At 47.7% G+C, this 14528-nt stretch overlaps 1 protein-coding gene across 1 annotated transcript in view; it reads left to right on the forward strand.

The window, feature by feature from the left end:
- sae1 (SUMO1 activating enzyme subunit 1) overlaps positions 1-14528 on the forward strand; it is a 143944-nt gene that overhangs the window by 78483 nt on the left and 50933 nt on the right. Inside the window, exon 6 of the mRNA XM_072489933.1 lies at positions 1671-1776. Within this exon, the coding sequence (XP_072346034.1) occupies positions 1671-1776 (106 nt within the window). The remainder of the gene's footprint in view (positions 1-1670; positions 1777-14528) is intronic.

The raw sequence follows: 14528 nt of genomic DNA on the forward strand, positions 1-14528 counted from the left end.
CCCTTTCGGAGATTCGGTGCAGACCTGAGGGTCCCGATAGCCCCATCCTTCACTATGGGGATTCCGTGTTGTACGTTCTCATCGCTGAGCCACCTCGAAATGGGTGTCAGTTGACCCACTAATGAGCCTATTTGACATCCCACTGCCGGCCAGGAGTCCTGCGTCAGCTCTTTCCGCCCTCCCGGGCAAGTGGAGCTGGCCGCCGGGTTTCTCCCCGCGACGGGCTGCTCAGGGTATTGCTTTCTCGTTCTGTTCCTTCTTTTCAAGCACTGTTTGCAAAGCCTCACCTATTTATCCTGATTTTCCTCGATATGGATGACTGCTTTTTTTCCAGCTAAACGCCTGTGGTAACAGCTGGCCTGCGCTGTTCTGTGCAGTTCGACAGTAAACCGCCTCATTGCATTTAACCTGTGTTAAACGCTCTTAGTGAATGCAGCGTGGGCCTATGTGACTTTGCAAACCTACTGAAATGAGTAAGATCGATTTTGCGAAATTCCAGTGTCTTGCTCTGAGATCTCAACTAGCATTCAGTTAATTCTTGGTTGATGCACTAAGACCAAGTATTAAATACCAATATAAATTGCGTATACTGTACAGCAGTAGTGAAGGGCTACTGATATTAAAGGATTATGATCAGAATAGATTGAGAGAAACTATTTCTACTGGTGGAGTGTCTCGGACTAAGCGATGTAGCCTGAAGGTTAGGGCTAGACCTTTTAAGAGTGAGGTTAGAAAGCACTTGCACACATACATGGGCGACTGGTTGGCACAATGGTTAGCACAGCGCCAGGGATGTGGGGTGGCACAGTGGTTAGCACTGCTGCACCAGGGATGTGGGGTGGCACAGTGGTTAGCACTGCACTAGCACTAGTTTCCCTGGTGGTCTAGTGGTTAGGATTCGGCGCTCTCACCGCCGCTGCCTGGGTTCATTTCCCGGTCAGGGATGATGCTTTATTGTTGGGGCAGCACGGTCGCATTGTGGATAGAACAATTGCTTCACAGCTCCAGGGTCCCAGGTTCGATTCCGGCTTGGGTCACTGTCTGTGCGGAGTCTGCACATCCTCCCCGTGTGTGCGTGGGTTTTCTCCGGGTGCTCCGGTTTCCTCCCACAGCCCAAAGATGTGCAGGTGAGGTGGATTGGCCGTGCTAAATTGCCCCTTAGTATCGAGGGGTATGCAGGTTAGGTGGGGTTTCGGGGATAGGGTGGGGGAGTGAGTTGAGATAGCGTGCTCTTTCAGAGGGTCAGTGCAGACTCGGTGGGCCAAATGGCCTCCTTCTCTACTGTAGGGATTCTACAAAGTTTGGAACTCTCTACGCACAGCAATTGGTGCTGGACCATTTATCACCTTTAAATCAGATTTATAGATTTTCGTTGACCGGTGAAATTAAGGGATTTGGCGCAAAAGTGGGAATGTGGAATTGGGTCACACATCAGCCATGATCTCACTGATGCGACAGCCCGAGGGCCCAAATGGCCTCCGCCTGTTCTTAAGTCCGTAGGTACCGCCTGTTCTTAAGTCCGTAGGGTAAGTCTCTTTCCTGACTTCTTGCAACCTCTTCGCCAAGAGCCCTCCTATTGTTTGTCTCCGAAATGGTTGGAGAAAATGTTAATTTACTGATGCTCACTAGAGCGGTGGTGTTCACACTGCTGTTTCTCTTTCTCGATCCAGACAGTCAGTTTTTGCCACCTGAAGGAGGCACTGGAAGTGGATTGGAGCAGCGAAAAAGCGAAGATGTGTCTGAAACGCACCCCGAGTGATTATTTTCTTCTGCAAGGTAAAGAAGCGACTTGTGGGCCATGCATCTTGTGCGGAGCGTTGTAATGCTGGACTTTCCGCCTGCACCTTATATTGTGCTTCCTGACCCCGCCTGCTCCAGCTGTCATTTCTCTTTATTTTTTCTTATTGTTTCGGGGATGCAGACACCCTGGCGATGCTAAACTTGGTGATTTATTTTTAATGACTTGAGTGGCTTCCTAGACTCCTTCAGAGGTCATGAAGGGTCAACCACTTAACCTGGGATTGAGGTGACTGTGGGATGTATTAGTCTCTGTGACCCCTTCCTTGTCCGGTTTGTGCGGCATTGCTTTAGCGCAACGTTCGTCCTCTCTGTGACGTCCTTCGCAATCTGATCACCTGCCAACATTGGCCACCTTCAGTTACACGTGGATAGAACTTGGGGAAAGTGGTCTCCACTACCTGTATAACCCTGCCCCAAAAAGAGAACCGGTGCCTTCAGGACAGGCGTGGCGGATAAAATATTGTCGGTTTTCATTACTGATTTTAAAAGCCTAAATACCCCTTCACTCAAGGAGCCCAGTTCCCTTAACTGCCTGATAATTCTATCCTGGGTAACCTGGAAAAGGGGTTGAAAATCGAGCTTGCATAGTTGGTAATTCTGCTGTTGCACTCATTGATAAAAGCATTATTTTTTTGGCCTGATTCAAGGCAGTTGATGCTGCGTTATTGTGATATAGTTTAATTGGTAAAGCAACTAAGCTAATGTCATTGAAATTGTATTACGTTCTGTCCACCACTTTCTCTCTCTCTCTAATATTGTTCCAGCTTGTGGCTTTCAAGATGGAACAAAAAGACGCAACCGCTGCGATAACCTGAAATTCTGCATCTGTTTTAAAATGCACATTGTTGCCTTATTTCTTGAAGGGTATGCTGGGCGTTGGTTGAGTGCAAGACGTGAAACTGAGAGCAAGATAACCTTTTCCTCTTTGCGTGGAGGGTTGTGAGGTGCAATGCTGCCATTGGTGATCGAAGCAGTGAATGTTTAACGGGTTCGGTTTAACAGGTGCTTAGAAAGGGAGAAGAAAGGATTTGGGAACGATGGTCCCCCATGTGGAAGGGGCATCAACATGGGTTTGGGCAGAGTGGCCTTTTTCCACAGCGTAGTTCGATGTTTGAGGCGGTTGGCAGTGAGCAGGTTGCAGGAGGTCATACTCCATTTAGGGTTATATTGGTCTACAGCACAAAAAAGGCCCTTCGGCCCATTGCATCTGCGCCAGCCAGTTTAAAAACAACCACCTAAGTATTCTAATCCCATTTTTCAGCTCTTGGCTGACAGACTTGTGCACACATCTATGTACTTAAATGTTCTGAGGGTCTCTGCCTCCACCTCCCTTTCAGGCAGCGTGTTCCAGACTCACACCCCTCTCTGGGTGAAAAGGTTTTCCCTCACATCCCCTCTAAACCTGCCCCTTACCTTCAATTTATGCCCCTTAGTCATTGACCCCTCCACCAAGGGGAAAAGTTTCTTCCTGTCTACTTTATCTGTGCCACTCATAATTTTATACATCTCCATCATGTCCCCCCTCAGTCTCCTCTGCTCCAAGGAAAACAATCCCAGTCTATCCAATCTCTCTTCATAACTAAAACTTGTGACACAGTGTTTAACTCTGCTGCCTTACAGCTCCAGGGTCCCAGGTTCGATTCCGGCCTCGGGTCACTGTCTGTGCGGAGTCTGCACGTTCTCCCCATGTGTGTGCGTGGGTTTCCTCCGGGTGCTCCGGTTTCCTCCCACAGTCCAAAGATGTGCAGTTTAGGTGCAACGGTGATGCTAAATGGCCCCTTAGTGTTCAGGGATGTGGAGGTTGGGTGGGGTTGCGGGGATGGGGCAGGGGAGTGGGCCTAGGTAAGGCAAAATAGATTCCTGACATCTGAACGGATTGTCCACCCAGAGGTTTAGCTGTGCAGTGGAGGTGATGGGGCTGCATCGACACTTAACTATCTATTGGTGAATCAGACCATCCCATGGTTAAGGCAGCAGTGATGCTGTCAGCCTGGCGAAGGGGAAGAAATGAGCATGCCATAATCAAGCCAACATCACCCAAAAACGATTAATTTACGACATAGATTTGAAACCAGTTGGGGAAAAAAAAAAACAAGTGTCAAACGGACAACGTTTAGCAGAATCTGTGATGTTACCACAATCATTTACCACCAGATCGTGTGCTTGGAGTCCGGAGAGAAGCCGAGAAGTTTTTTTTATATGAAGAAAGTTCGAGTATGAAGTGCTTTGTCACAGGAAATGGTTTAAGTCGAGACAACCCAATGGGTCTTTAAGGGAAAATTAACTAGATATTTGAAACAGAGAGGCTACGGGGAGAGAGTAAGATTACTTTGAGATTATTCCGGCAATGAGTCGGTTGCAATGGGACGAATGGCCACATTCAGCACTGTAAACCTGGTTGGTTCTAAAGTGAGGGGCCTTTCTAGATCTGTCTTTTCCTGATTTCGTCTGGCCAAATTTGTGCCTGAACTTTAGCGAAGTTTTGTTCAAACTGGCCTGCTTTATTTTCACTCCTGGTTCTTTAAGAGTCCACGGTAACTAGCTGAAGCCCAACTTCCTGCTGCCGCTTTTAGTGTTTCCATTGTCCGTGCTGCTTGGTTACTCAGCTGCTCGGACACCGATCCTGCTGTCCCACCTGCTTCACAACATCACTGCTTCCTCTCGGACAAATAGTTCGCAACCCCTCCGAGTCAATTCCCCAAAACACCACCTGTGCTCGGAAAATAAAGGGTCCACTGAAGTTTCACCAAAACAGCATTTAACAAGAGTTCAGGTGTTTTGTTTTTCTCTTGCGAGTTTACACAGCTGCCTTCCTTGTTGCGATGTTTTGGGCGTCGTGCACGTGGCATTTTTCCTGAGTACATGCTCTTAATAACTTCCACCGATTCAAGAGGAGCCAGATTATTTGCTCCACCGTGCACGCACGCGACCATGTGGTTATCACAGAGTCACATTTAGGTTTTTTTTAGAAATTTAGAGTACCCAATTTTTTTCCAATTAAAGGGCAATTTAGCGTGGCCAATCCACCTGCCCTGCGCACCTTCAGGTTGTGGGGGCAAAACCCACGCAAACACGGGGAGAATGTGCAGACTCCACGCGGCCAGTGACCCAGAGCCGGGATCGAACCTGGGACCTTGGTGCCGTGAGGCAGCGGTGCTAACCACTGCACCACCTTGCTGCCCAGAGTCTCATTTGGTTGACTGAATTTGAGTTTTCTCTCTCGCCTTTTGACAAATGTTGCAACAACGCAGGGCCATTTGACCCTTGCGCCTTTATTTTTCCGTCCTTGGGATGTGGGCGTCACTGGCCCGTCCCTCATTGCCCTTGAACTGAGTTGCTGGCTTGGCCACTTCAGTGTGGGGGAGGGTGCAGTTAAGAGTCAACCGCATAGCTGTGCGAGCCTAGAGTCACATGTAGGCCAGACCGGGTAAGGACGGCAGATTTCCTTCCCTAAAGGACATTAATGAACCAGACGGGTTTTTACAACAATCGACAATAGTTTCATGGTCATTAGACTTTTCATCCCAGATTTTTATTGAATTCAAATTTCACCATCTGCCGGGGCCTCAGAGCATTCCCCTGGCCTCTGGATTACTAGTCCAGTGACTGTACCACTACGCCACTGCCAGCCCCATTCAATAAGATCATGGCTGATCTAACTGTGTCCTGACCTTCGTTTTCCTGCCTGCCCCCCCCGTCAATCAAAAGAAATCTATCACAGCCTTGGAATATATTCAACGACCCGGTCTCCACTGCTCTGGGGTCCTGATTTCTGCTGCACCATTTCCAAATGGGGCAACACGGTAGCCTTGTGGATAGCACAATTGCTTCACAGCTCCAGGGTCCCAGGTTCGATTCCCGGCTTGGGTCACTGTCTGTGCGGAGTCTGCATGTTCTCCCCGTGTGTGCGTGGGTTTCCTCCGGGTGCTCCGGTTTCCTCCCACAGCCCAAAGATGTGCAGGTTAGGTGGATTGGCCATGATAAATTCCCCTTAGTGTCCAAAATTGCCCTTAGTGTTGGGTGGGGTTACTGGGTTATGGGGATGGGGTGGAGGTGTTGACCTTGGGTAGGGTGCTCTTTCCAAGAGCCGGTGCAGACTCGATGGGCCGAATGGCCTCCTTCTGCACTGTAAATTCTATGATAATGCCCGAGAAGATAAATCCCTCCTCCTCCTTAAACGGGGAACCCCTTGTTTTGAAACTGTTCTCTCCTGAGGGGGGGAAACACCCTCTCCGTCAGGTCCCTCTTTATAAGCTGCTGTTCAATAAAATAAATCTGTGGGGCAGCACGGTGGTGCAGTGGGTTAGCACTGCTGCCTCACGGCACCGAGATCCCGGCTCTGGGTCGCTGTCTGTGTGGAGTTTGCACATTCTCCCCGTGTCTGTGTGGGTCTCACCCCCACAACCCAAAGATGTGTAGGGTAGGTGGATTGGCCACGCTAAATTGCCCCTTTTTGGAAAATTGGAAAAAATGAATTGGGTAAGCTAAATTTAAAAAAAAAAAAATGTTTAAATGTTAAATGAAATAAAGTAAATACATTTTAAATTGTAAATGATTTAAATATATCAAGTATATTGATCTAAAGTGCCGGAAGTGCCCAAAGAAGGTTCAGTCATCCATCAGGGCTCTAGTATTTTCAAAGTGGTCTTATTGCCAGCATCCAGATTGAATGAAGAGGCTCGATAACAGTTCAGGCACATCAGGCTGTCACAAGGGTGCTTGTCCAGACATGTGAGTCCAAGAACAGCCAGGATCGAGAAGATGGGTCGCAGTACAAAAGACCAGATGGACTGACTATTGAAAGAGGCTGTGTGTCGTGATGTGGACAGAAGCAGAAATAATGGCTTTTGGCCAAGTCTTGTATTGATAACCTCATCTCTTGTCTGCATATCCATACAGAATACAATTATGCACACTCCTTCACAAGCTGTGTGGAAAGTGTAAGCACGAGGGCACGCTACAGGGACAACTTCTAAATAGTTTATTTTGAGGGGAAGGCGTCAACAATGTGGGTTATGTTTCTGGATTGCAGTTTGAGAAAGCAGTTATTGTAGTTGGTTTTTTAAAAAAGTTGTAACGCCAGTGTAGCATTGAGCCATGAGGGCTCGCAGGCTGCAGGCTTGACTCCTGGCCCGTGCTGGTCTTAGTCAGGTCAGCAAATTACTTTTTGTGGCCCCGGTCTAATTATCATCCAGTGACCTCAGCTAGAAAGTGCGTGGCAAATGATGACAGAATCGGGGTCTGCTGTGGTGAACTTTCCAAACGATTAGCCTACTGACCCTCCCAATCTGGGGTCGCATGAGGAATGAGCGAGTTGCTGAACATGAATGAGCATGAGTCACTACCTTCAGGGCAGGAGGACCCTTTGTAATTCCTGAACGATGTGAAAGATCCCGTGCCACAATCCAAAGCGGAGCAGCGGGAGTTCTCCCTCGTAGTTTGTCAATATTTATTCCTCAAACGATGTCACTGAAAATATATTTTCTGATCCCTTATTGCGTTCTGTGTGTGGACCCCTGGCCCACTTCGGGACATCCTGAGAATGTGAACGCCCTAAAAAGCCATCGGGTACATTCCAGAGCGCGGAGTGATTGATGATTTTGGGCATCGAAGGGGTTGAGGGATGATGGGGTTAGTGCAGGGACGTGGACTTGAGGGAGGAGATCAGCCATGATTTTGTTGAATGCTAGAGTAGGCTCGATTGGGGCCAGCTGACTGATCCCAGCTCCCCTTTCGTACGTCCTTGTTTCTACGTGCAAGCCTCTTTTATTGATATTGGGGCACATGGAAAGCTGTGGCCATTGGTCGAGGTGACCGAGGATCAATCACAGCCATGGAGCTGCGAATGGGCGGCGCGGTGGCACAGTGGTTAGCACTGTTGCTTCACAACGCCGGGGTCCCAGGTTCGATTCCCGGCTTGGGTCCCTGTCTGTGCGGAGTCTGCACGTCCTCCCCGTGTCTGTGTGGGTTTCCTCCGGGTGCTCCGGTTTTCTCCCACAGGTCCCGAAAGACGTGCTTGTTAGGTGAATTGGACATTCTGAATTCTCCCCAGTGTACCCGAACAGGCGCCGGAATGTGGCGACTAGGGGATTTCCACAGTAACTTCATTGCAGTGTTAATGTAAGCCCACTTGTGACAATAAAGATTATTATTATTGTCTTTTTGGGACGTAGAGCAAATTGGTGTCTATGGAGATGCGGAGTGGGCAGAGTGCGTTCGTGCAACAGAAGGTAGTTAGGTTTATTTTCCAGTATAAAATCTCCAGTCCAATGGGTGATATTTCAAAGTCCCAAGGTATCTGCGCATTATTGTAACAGGCTGATATAAGCTTTAACAATGAGACACGGCCGCTTTGCTAACCATGTTAACTGAGAGCAAACGAAGCTCTGGTGACAACCAAGCTGATAACATCAGCACTATTATTAACGGTATTGGGTGAATAATAATGTAGTGCACTGCTGTGTGGAAGCTGCCCTATGGAAAAAGCTGTGGGTGTTGCAGCTAACAGCTTCAAGGTTGATGCACGCAGCCAACAAACAGCCTGCAGGAAACCTGGCTAGTGACGGTGATGTAATAAGGAAGCTGATGGGGCAGAGAAATTGTGATTGGCATCTAAAGAGAACACTCTGGCACTTACCAATGTTCCATGATGCCATTTAACGCCTTGTGCGCCAAATGCCTGTATACTTTGCGACAACAAAGTGTAGAATTGAGTGACAGGCATATGCTCAGTCGTGCTTTCTAGTTTCACCCATAGTGTAGGGAATTGTGTTTAATGCCAAGACTCCAATCATTGTCCTGCTTCCGACATTGGATTCTCCAGTTGAAACAGCAGAAGAAACATGGACGGGGTTTTTTTTACCCCCATCTCCTGCCCTCACTTAATGTGTTGCATCGTCACCAGATCACACCTTACATTTAACTAGTGCTTCAAACCAAAGATGTTTCACAAATATATGGGCGATTGACAGCATTGGTCTTGTTGCCATATCCTAGCAAGGAAGAAGGAATCCGTGTCCAATAGTGCTACTCTGAGAAGTCATATTGGACTTGAAACATTAACTCTGCGTTATTCTCCCCACCGATGCTGCCAGACCTGCTGAGTTTGTCCAACACTTTCTGCTTGTACTAACACAACTTCAGTCCAGCTCATCCCCAGCTATATATAAGTTGACACCATGGTGGTGTGCTTTAAAAGTTCTTAAAACTATTTCCATTGCAAGTGGGCGGCATAGTAGCACAGTGGGTAGCACTGTCCGCTTCACAGCTCCAGGGTCCAATTCCTTCGCGGCTTCGTAGTTCGTTGACAATCTTCCTGTGGGGATGTCTATTCTGGTCAATTTGGAACTTGTATGTCTCACTTGTGGAGACCATGAATTGGCTTCAATTTGAATTTGAGTCGTTTTTTGGAGCAAGCAATGAGTTGGATTAAGGGTTTGCCCTGTCCCCTCTGCGCATTGACTTTGTAATTTTAAGGATGGGATAAAATGAAATTTAAAACCGTCCTGCCGTGGTTTGTGGAAATTTGACCCGAGTCGTCCAGACTCGAAACGCTAGCTCTCTCTTCTCTGCACAGATGCTGCCAGACCTGCTGGGATTGTGCAGCATTTTGTGTTTTTGTTTCAGATTCCAGCATCCGCAGTAATTTGCTTTTATCTGCAGTTGTTGTGGAAATTAGTTTACGTTGCCCAGCATCCCTCAGAAGTCGGCATAGTAAGAGCAGCAGGGTAGCACAGCGGTTAGCACTGTTGTTTCACAGCTCCAGGGTCCCAGGTTTGATTCCCGGCTTGGGTCACTGTCTGTGCGGAGTCTGCACGTTCTCCCCGTGTGTGCGTGGGTTTCCTCCGGGTGCTCCGGTTTCCTTCCACAGTTCAAAGACGGGTTCGGTGGATTGGCCGTGATAAATTGCCCCTTAGTGTCTAAAAGGTTAGGTGGGGTTACAGGGATAGAGTGGAGGTATGGGCTTAAGTGGGGTGTTCTTTCCAAGGGCCGGTGCAGACTTGATGGGGATGGGCCGAATGGCCGCCTTCTGCACTGTAAATTTTATGATTTTCTGTACACTGGGGCCTTCATGTGCAGAATTGGCAACTCCCGACGAACCATGCACATGGTCGAAATTTATTACATGTGTTTAAGTCATATCATACCAGTTACACCTATCTGTAGCTCAGTGCGTTTAGCCCTTGCCACACAGACCAGAAAGGCTCCATAAGAACAGGAGTAGACCATTCGGCCCGTTGAGCCTGTTCCGCCATTCAGTTAGATCATGGCTGATTATCCACCTCACCACTTTCCCGCAATTATCCCCATACCCCTTGGTGTCACTGGTCTCCAGAAATCTATCGATTTCTGCCTCGAACATGCTCAATGATTGAGCTTCCACAAACCCCTGTGGGGTAGAGAATTCCAAAGATTCTCTACTCTGTATCCACGTTCCGTCTCCACCCTGCGCTAAATTAACTTCATTCAGCTGGACCAATGGTACGTGTGCTGTCGTTGGTTTTAGTGCCCTTGGGTTTGAGAGGGGTAATTAGCTGGTATCCAATGATCTGTTCTGTAAATCCGTGTAGGGATTTGGAGGGGGGGGGGATGCAGCGTTGAAGGATTGTGAGATCGCTGCTTCGGCCATGATCTAATTGAATGGTGGAGCATGCTCGAGGGGCTGAATGGCCTCCTGAATAGTTGAGCAAGGTCGAGGGTTGTGGAAGAAGCAGCTTTCAAAACACAAACAAAAGCTTGGAACTATTTAGCACAGGGAGCAGAGAGTTTATTCTGACGTATCTCTTTCCCCCCCCCCCCCCCAGCATCCAACATTCCTGAGTCTGGGGGTATTTAAATCTCCCTGTGATTTAATGAGATCTTAAAGTAATCTGCTTTGATGAATGAAAGTATAAAATAATCTCTTGTCTTCCATCACGTGCAGTCCAGTATACAAACAACATGTGATGCATTTGGTTACTGACCCTTTTATGGAGCTCGGGCTGCCAGTGAAACAGCATTGCATACTCTCAGCGCTGGGTTGGATACAGTGCATTGTTGTCAAATTGCAGATTTAAATCCCAGTCTCAAATGACACGTGAGTGCACGGGGCTGAGGGACCTTTCTGAAAGCAGCTGGCTTACTCCCATGAAAGCAGACTTTGTCAACAATCCTGAAATGTATCGCTGTCGTTTGCGGAGAACACAAACTCCTAATCTTGTAACTGCTGACAGAGAGAGAGAGTGAGAGAGAGGGAGGGGGGGGGGTTTAGCGGGAATGGTGAGAGCTTGTCCACAACAGCAGAGGTGTGTTAACAGCTCTCCCCTTTTACCGAAAATGAAGTGAGCGTTTGGGATTCGCACCAGGTAGCAGAAAGAAACTGAAACTTGGAGAAAGCGATACCAGCTCCACATTAAATGTGATGTGAATTCTCCGTCCGCTCGCTGGCGGTGGGATTTTCTAACGTGCCAGCAACGCTCCCCACCCTGCGGGTTTCCCAGCGGAGTGGGGTGGCTTCAATGGGAAGTTCCATCGACAGCGGCGGAAGCAGAGTCCCCACCATCATAGAACGGCGCCGTCAAGACTCATCCCGCCACTCTTTCTTTTTTTTAATGTGTATTTTTTATTAGGTTTTACGATAGTCAAAAAAGTAACAAAAGAAATCTGTGTAAGACAGGTACAGAACAGAACAAAAATTACAGCAAACATAGGATCAAGCCAGACCAGGATATATTCAGTATACTTAAGGAGCCGACGCCTGCAGTTTATATCTGAGATCAATTCAACAGCCAGTGGGCAGCATGGTAGCACAGTGGTAGCAAATTTCCATGTTCAATCCGCCAGGTTCAATTCCCGGCTTGGGCCACTGTCTGTGCGGCGTCTGCGCGTTCTCCCCGTGTCTGCGTGGGTTTCCTCCGAGTGCTCCGGTTTCCTCCCACAAGTCCCGAAAGACGTGCTTGTTAGGTGAATTGGACATTCTGAATTCTCCCTCTGTGTACCCAAACAGGCTCCGGAGTGTGGCGACTAGGGGCTTTTCACATTAACTTCATTGCAGTGTTAATGTAAGCCTACTTGTGACAATGATAAAGATTATTATTATTGATTAACAAATTGAGCGGGGGAAATAAAGAGGAGTTAAGGGCGCAGGCCTTTATGTATTGTGATATCAAGACTAACAAACCCAACAGGAGTAAGTCAGCCAAGTTGGAGCCTGTAAATTTAACATAGGGGTCCCAGACTTCATGGAATGTATCAGTCTTAGAGCGGATCGCAGAGGTCAGGAATTCCATAGGGATGCATTCCATAATTAGCCTATGCCACTTTTGAATTGAAGGCTATTTGGCACTAATCCAGGAGCATAGGATATTCTTACGAGCTGCAATGGTCAGGATATTTATTTTGCTGCCTGTTTTTTCGTTCGAATCAGTAATTCTCCCAGATAGAAAGCCCAGAATCAGGAACACAGGGATAGACTCTTAAGGCTCTGTCAGAAATCCTCTCCAGCTCGCTGGTGACTGCACCAGACAAGGATACGGTGCGCCATTTCCAATTTGAAACGTCCAACCTTCACATCCAGCTAAAGGAAATGTGGCAGCCAGTTCACCAAGAATGTACCCTCGAGGGCGGCATGTGGCGCAGTGGTTAGCACTGGGCGCTGAGGACCCGGGTTCGAATCCCGGCCTTGGGTGACTGTCCGTGTGGAGTTTGCACATTCTCCCCGTGTCTGCGTGGGTTTCACCCCCACAACCCAAAGATATGCAGGGCAGGTGGATTGGCCAGGCTAAATTGCCCCTTCATTGGAGAAAAAACAATTGGGTACTCTAAATTTATAATTTAAAAAAAAGAAGGTACTCTACTCTCTCGGGCAGACCGACGACTTGGATGCTCTTTCTCACTTCTCTGATGTTCCACTTAGCTGGTTTTCCAAGGACTGAATTAGAGCTTCCGCCAGGGAAGTAACAAGTTCGCCGTTCAGGATTCTCCCCTCCGTATCGTCCAGCCTTTTATTAGTATTCTGTAACTCTGCCTCATGAGCACATAGGTTCTGAGTCAGCGCGCCAAGCCGCTGATCAGTAACATGGCTAATGACATTTTCACCGCGTCCGAGAGTGTCTCTGGGAGCACCGGACGGGAGACCTCCCGGGTCTCAGGCTGCAATAATAATGGCAGTTCGTCTCCAACTCTGCTGAATCCACCTGTCCAGATTTCCTAGCATATTCTCACCAATACTAATCCATAAGTCTTCCAGGGACACAATATCAATAACAAATTCAAGGATCAGACAGATGAGAGTCGGGCAATCGGGATAAATGACGAATTATAAGCAAGTGGCGCCGGAGCCCCGCGGAAAGGAGGTTATTCCTGCGTCTGCATCACACGGTCCCCAATTGATTTTTTAAAGTAGCCTCCAGCACTTTTCACCTTTAACAAAGTGAAACATCCCACCCATCGTCAGCATTAACAATAAATATTTTGACACCATGCCACAGAAAGAGATATCAGGGCAGGTGACTGAAAACTTAATCAAAATGAGAGTTTTTTAAAAGATGCATCTTAAAAGGAAAGAGAGACCGACAGGGTTATGGAGATAATTGGCATAAACGCCACTGTTTGCTCGTCAGGATAAGAGGACTGTTCCTCTGCTGTTAATAGTTTGTAACTTTGAGAGGGCAGCACGGTGGTGCAGTGGTTAGCACTGCTGCCTCATGGCGCTGAGGACCCGGGTTCGATCCCGGCTCTGGGTCACTGTCCGTGTGGAGTTTGCACATTCTCCCCGTGTCTGCTTGGGCCTCACCCCCACAACCCAGAGATGTGCAGGGTAGGTGGATTGGCCGCGCTAAATTGCCCCTTAAAGAATTGGGCTCTCTTTTTTAAAAAAATAATTTAAAAAATTAAAATAGTTTTGTAATGACCTGTACATAACAACACATGGCCATGAGCAAGTTACAAGACCGTTGCACAATCATGTTTTGATCTCTTAAGCTAGAAACTAGTTGCAATTCAAGATTGGTCGTGATGGTTTCGGGTTTGAACTGGAATATGGCGATCGAGTGTGAATGTGAAGTGAAGGTAGACGATCAGTCATCATCTTGTTGAATAGCAGAGCTGGCTCGAGGAGAAGGTAATCGACTTCTGCACCAGCTTCTTTTAATGGAAGCGCATTTAGTCGATTCTTTCATTGCACGGTGAAAACATCAATTTTTTTATTTTTTTTAATATATTTTATTAAAGTTTTTCGATCAAAAAGAATTTTCCATTTTTACAACTTTGTAACAAAATGTACATTGACCGTTATTTAAATAATATATTAACTAACAGCAAGTGCCGAAAACAAAGAAACGAGGGGAAAAAAAGAAATAGTAACACTGAAAAAATAAATATAACCAACTAGCATGTAACAAAACAAAAACCCCCCAAAACCCGAATACACCCTCCCCCCTCCCCCCCCCCCCCCCCCCCGGGTTGCTGCTGCTGTCTTTCCTGTTTTCCCTTATCGCTCTGCGAGATAGTCGAGAACGGTTGCCACCGCCTGGTGAACCCCTGAGCCGAACCTCTTAGTGCGTACTTTATCCGCTCCAATTTTATAAACCCTGCCATGTCGTTTATCCAGGCCTCCACGCCCGGGGGTTTAGCTTCTTTCCACATAAGTAGAATCCTTCGCCGGGCTACTAGGGACGCAAACGCCAAAACATCGGCCTCTCTCGCCTCCTGCACTCCCGGCTCTTCTGCAACCCCAAATATAGCCAACC

This window comes from Scyliorhinus torazame, chromosome 25, assembly GCF_047496885.1.
Source record: "Scyliorhinus torazame isolate Kashiwa2021f chromosome 25, sScyTor2.1, whole genome shotgun sequence".
Classification (NCBI taxonomy): Eukaryota; Metazoa; Chordata; class Chondrichthyes; order Carcharhiniformes; family Scyliorhinidae; genus Scyliorhinus; species Scyliorhinus torazame.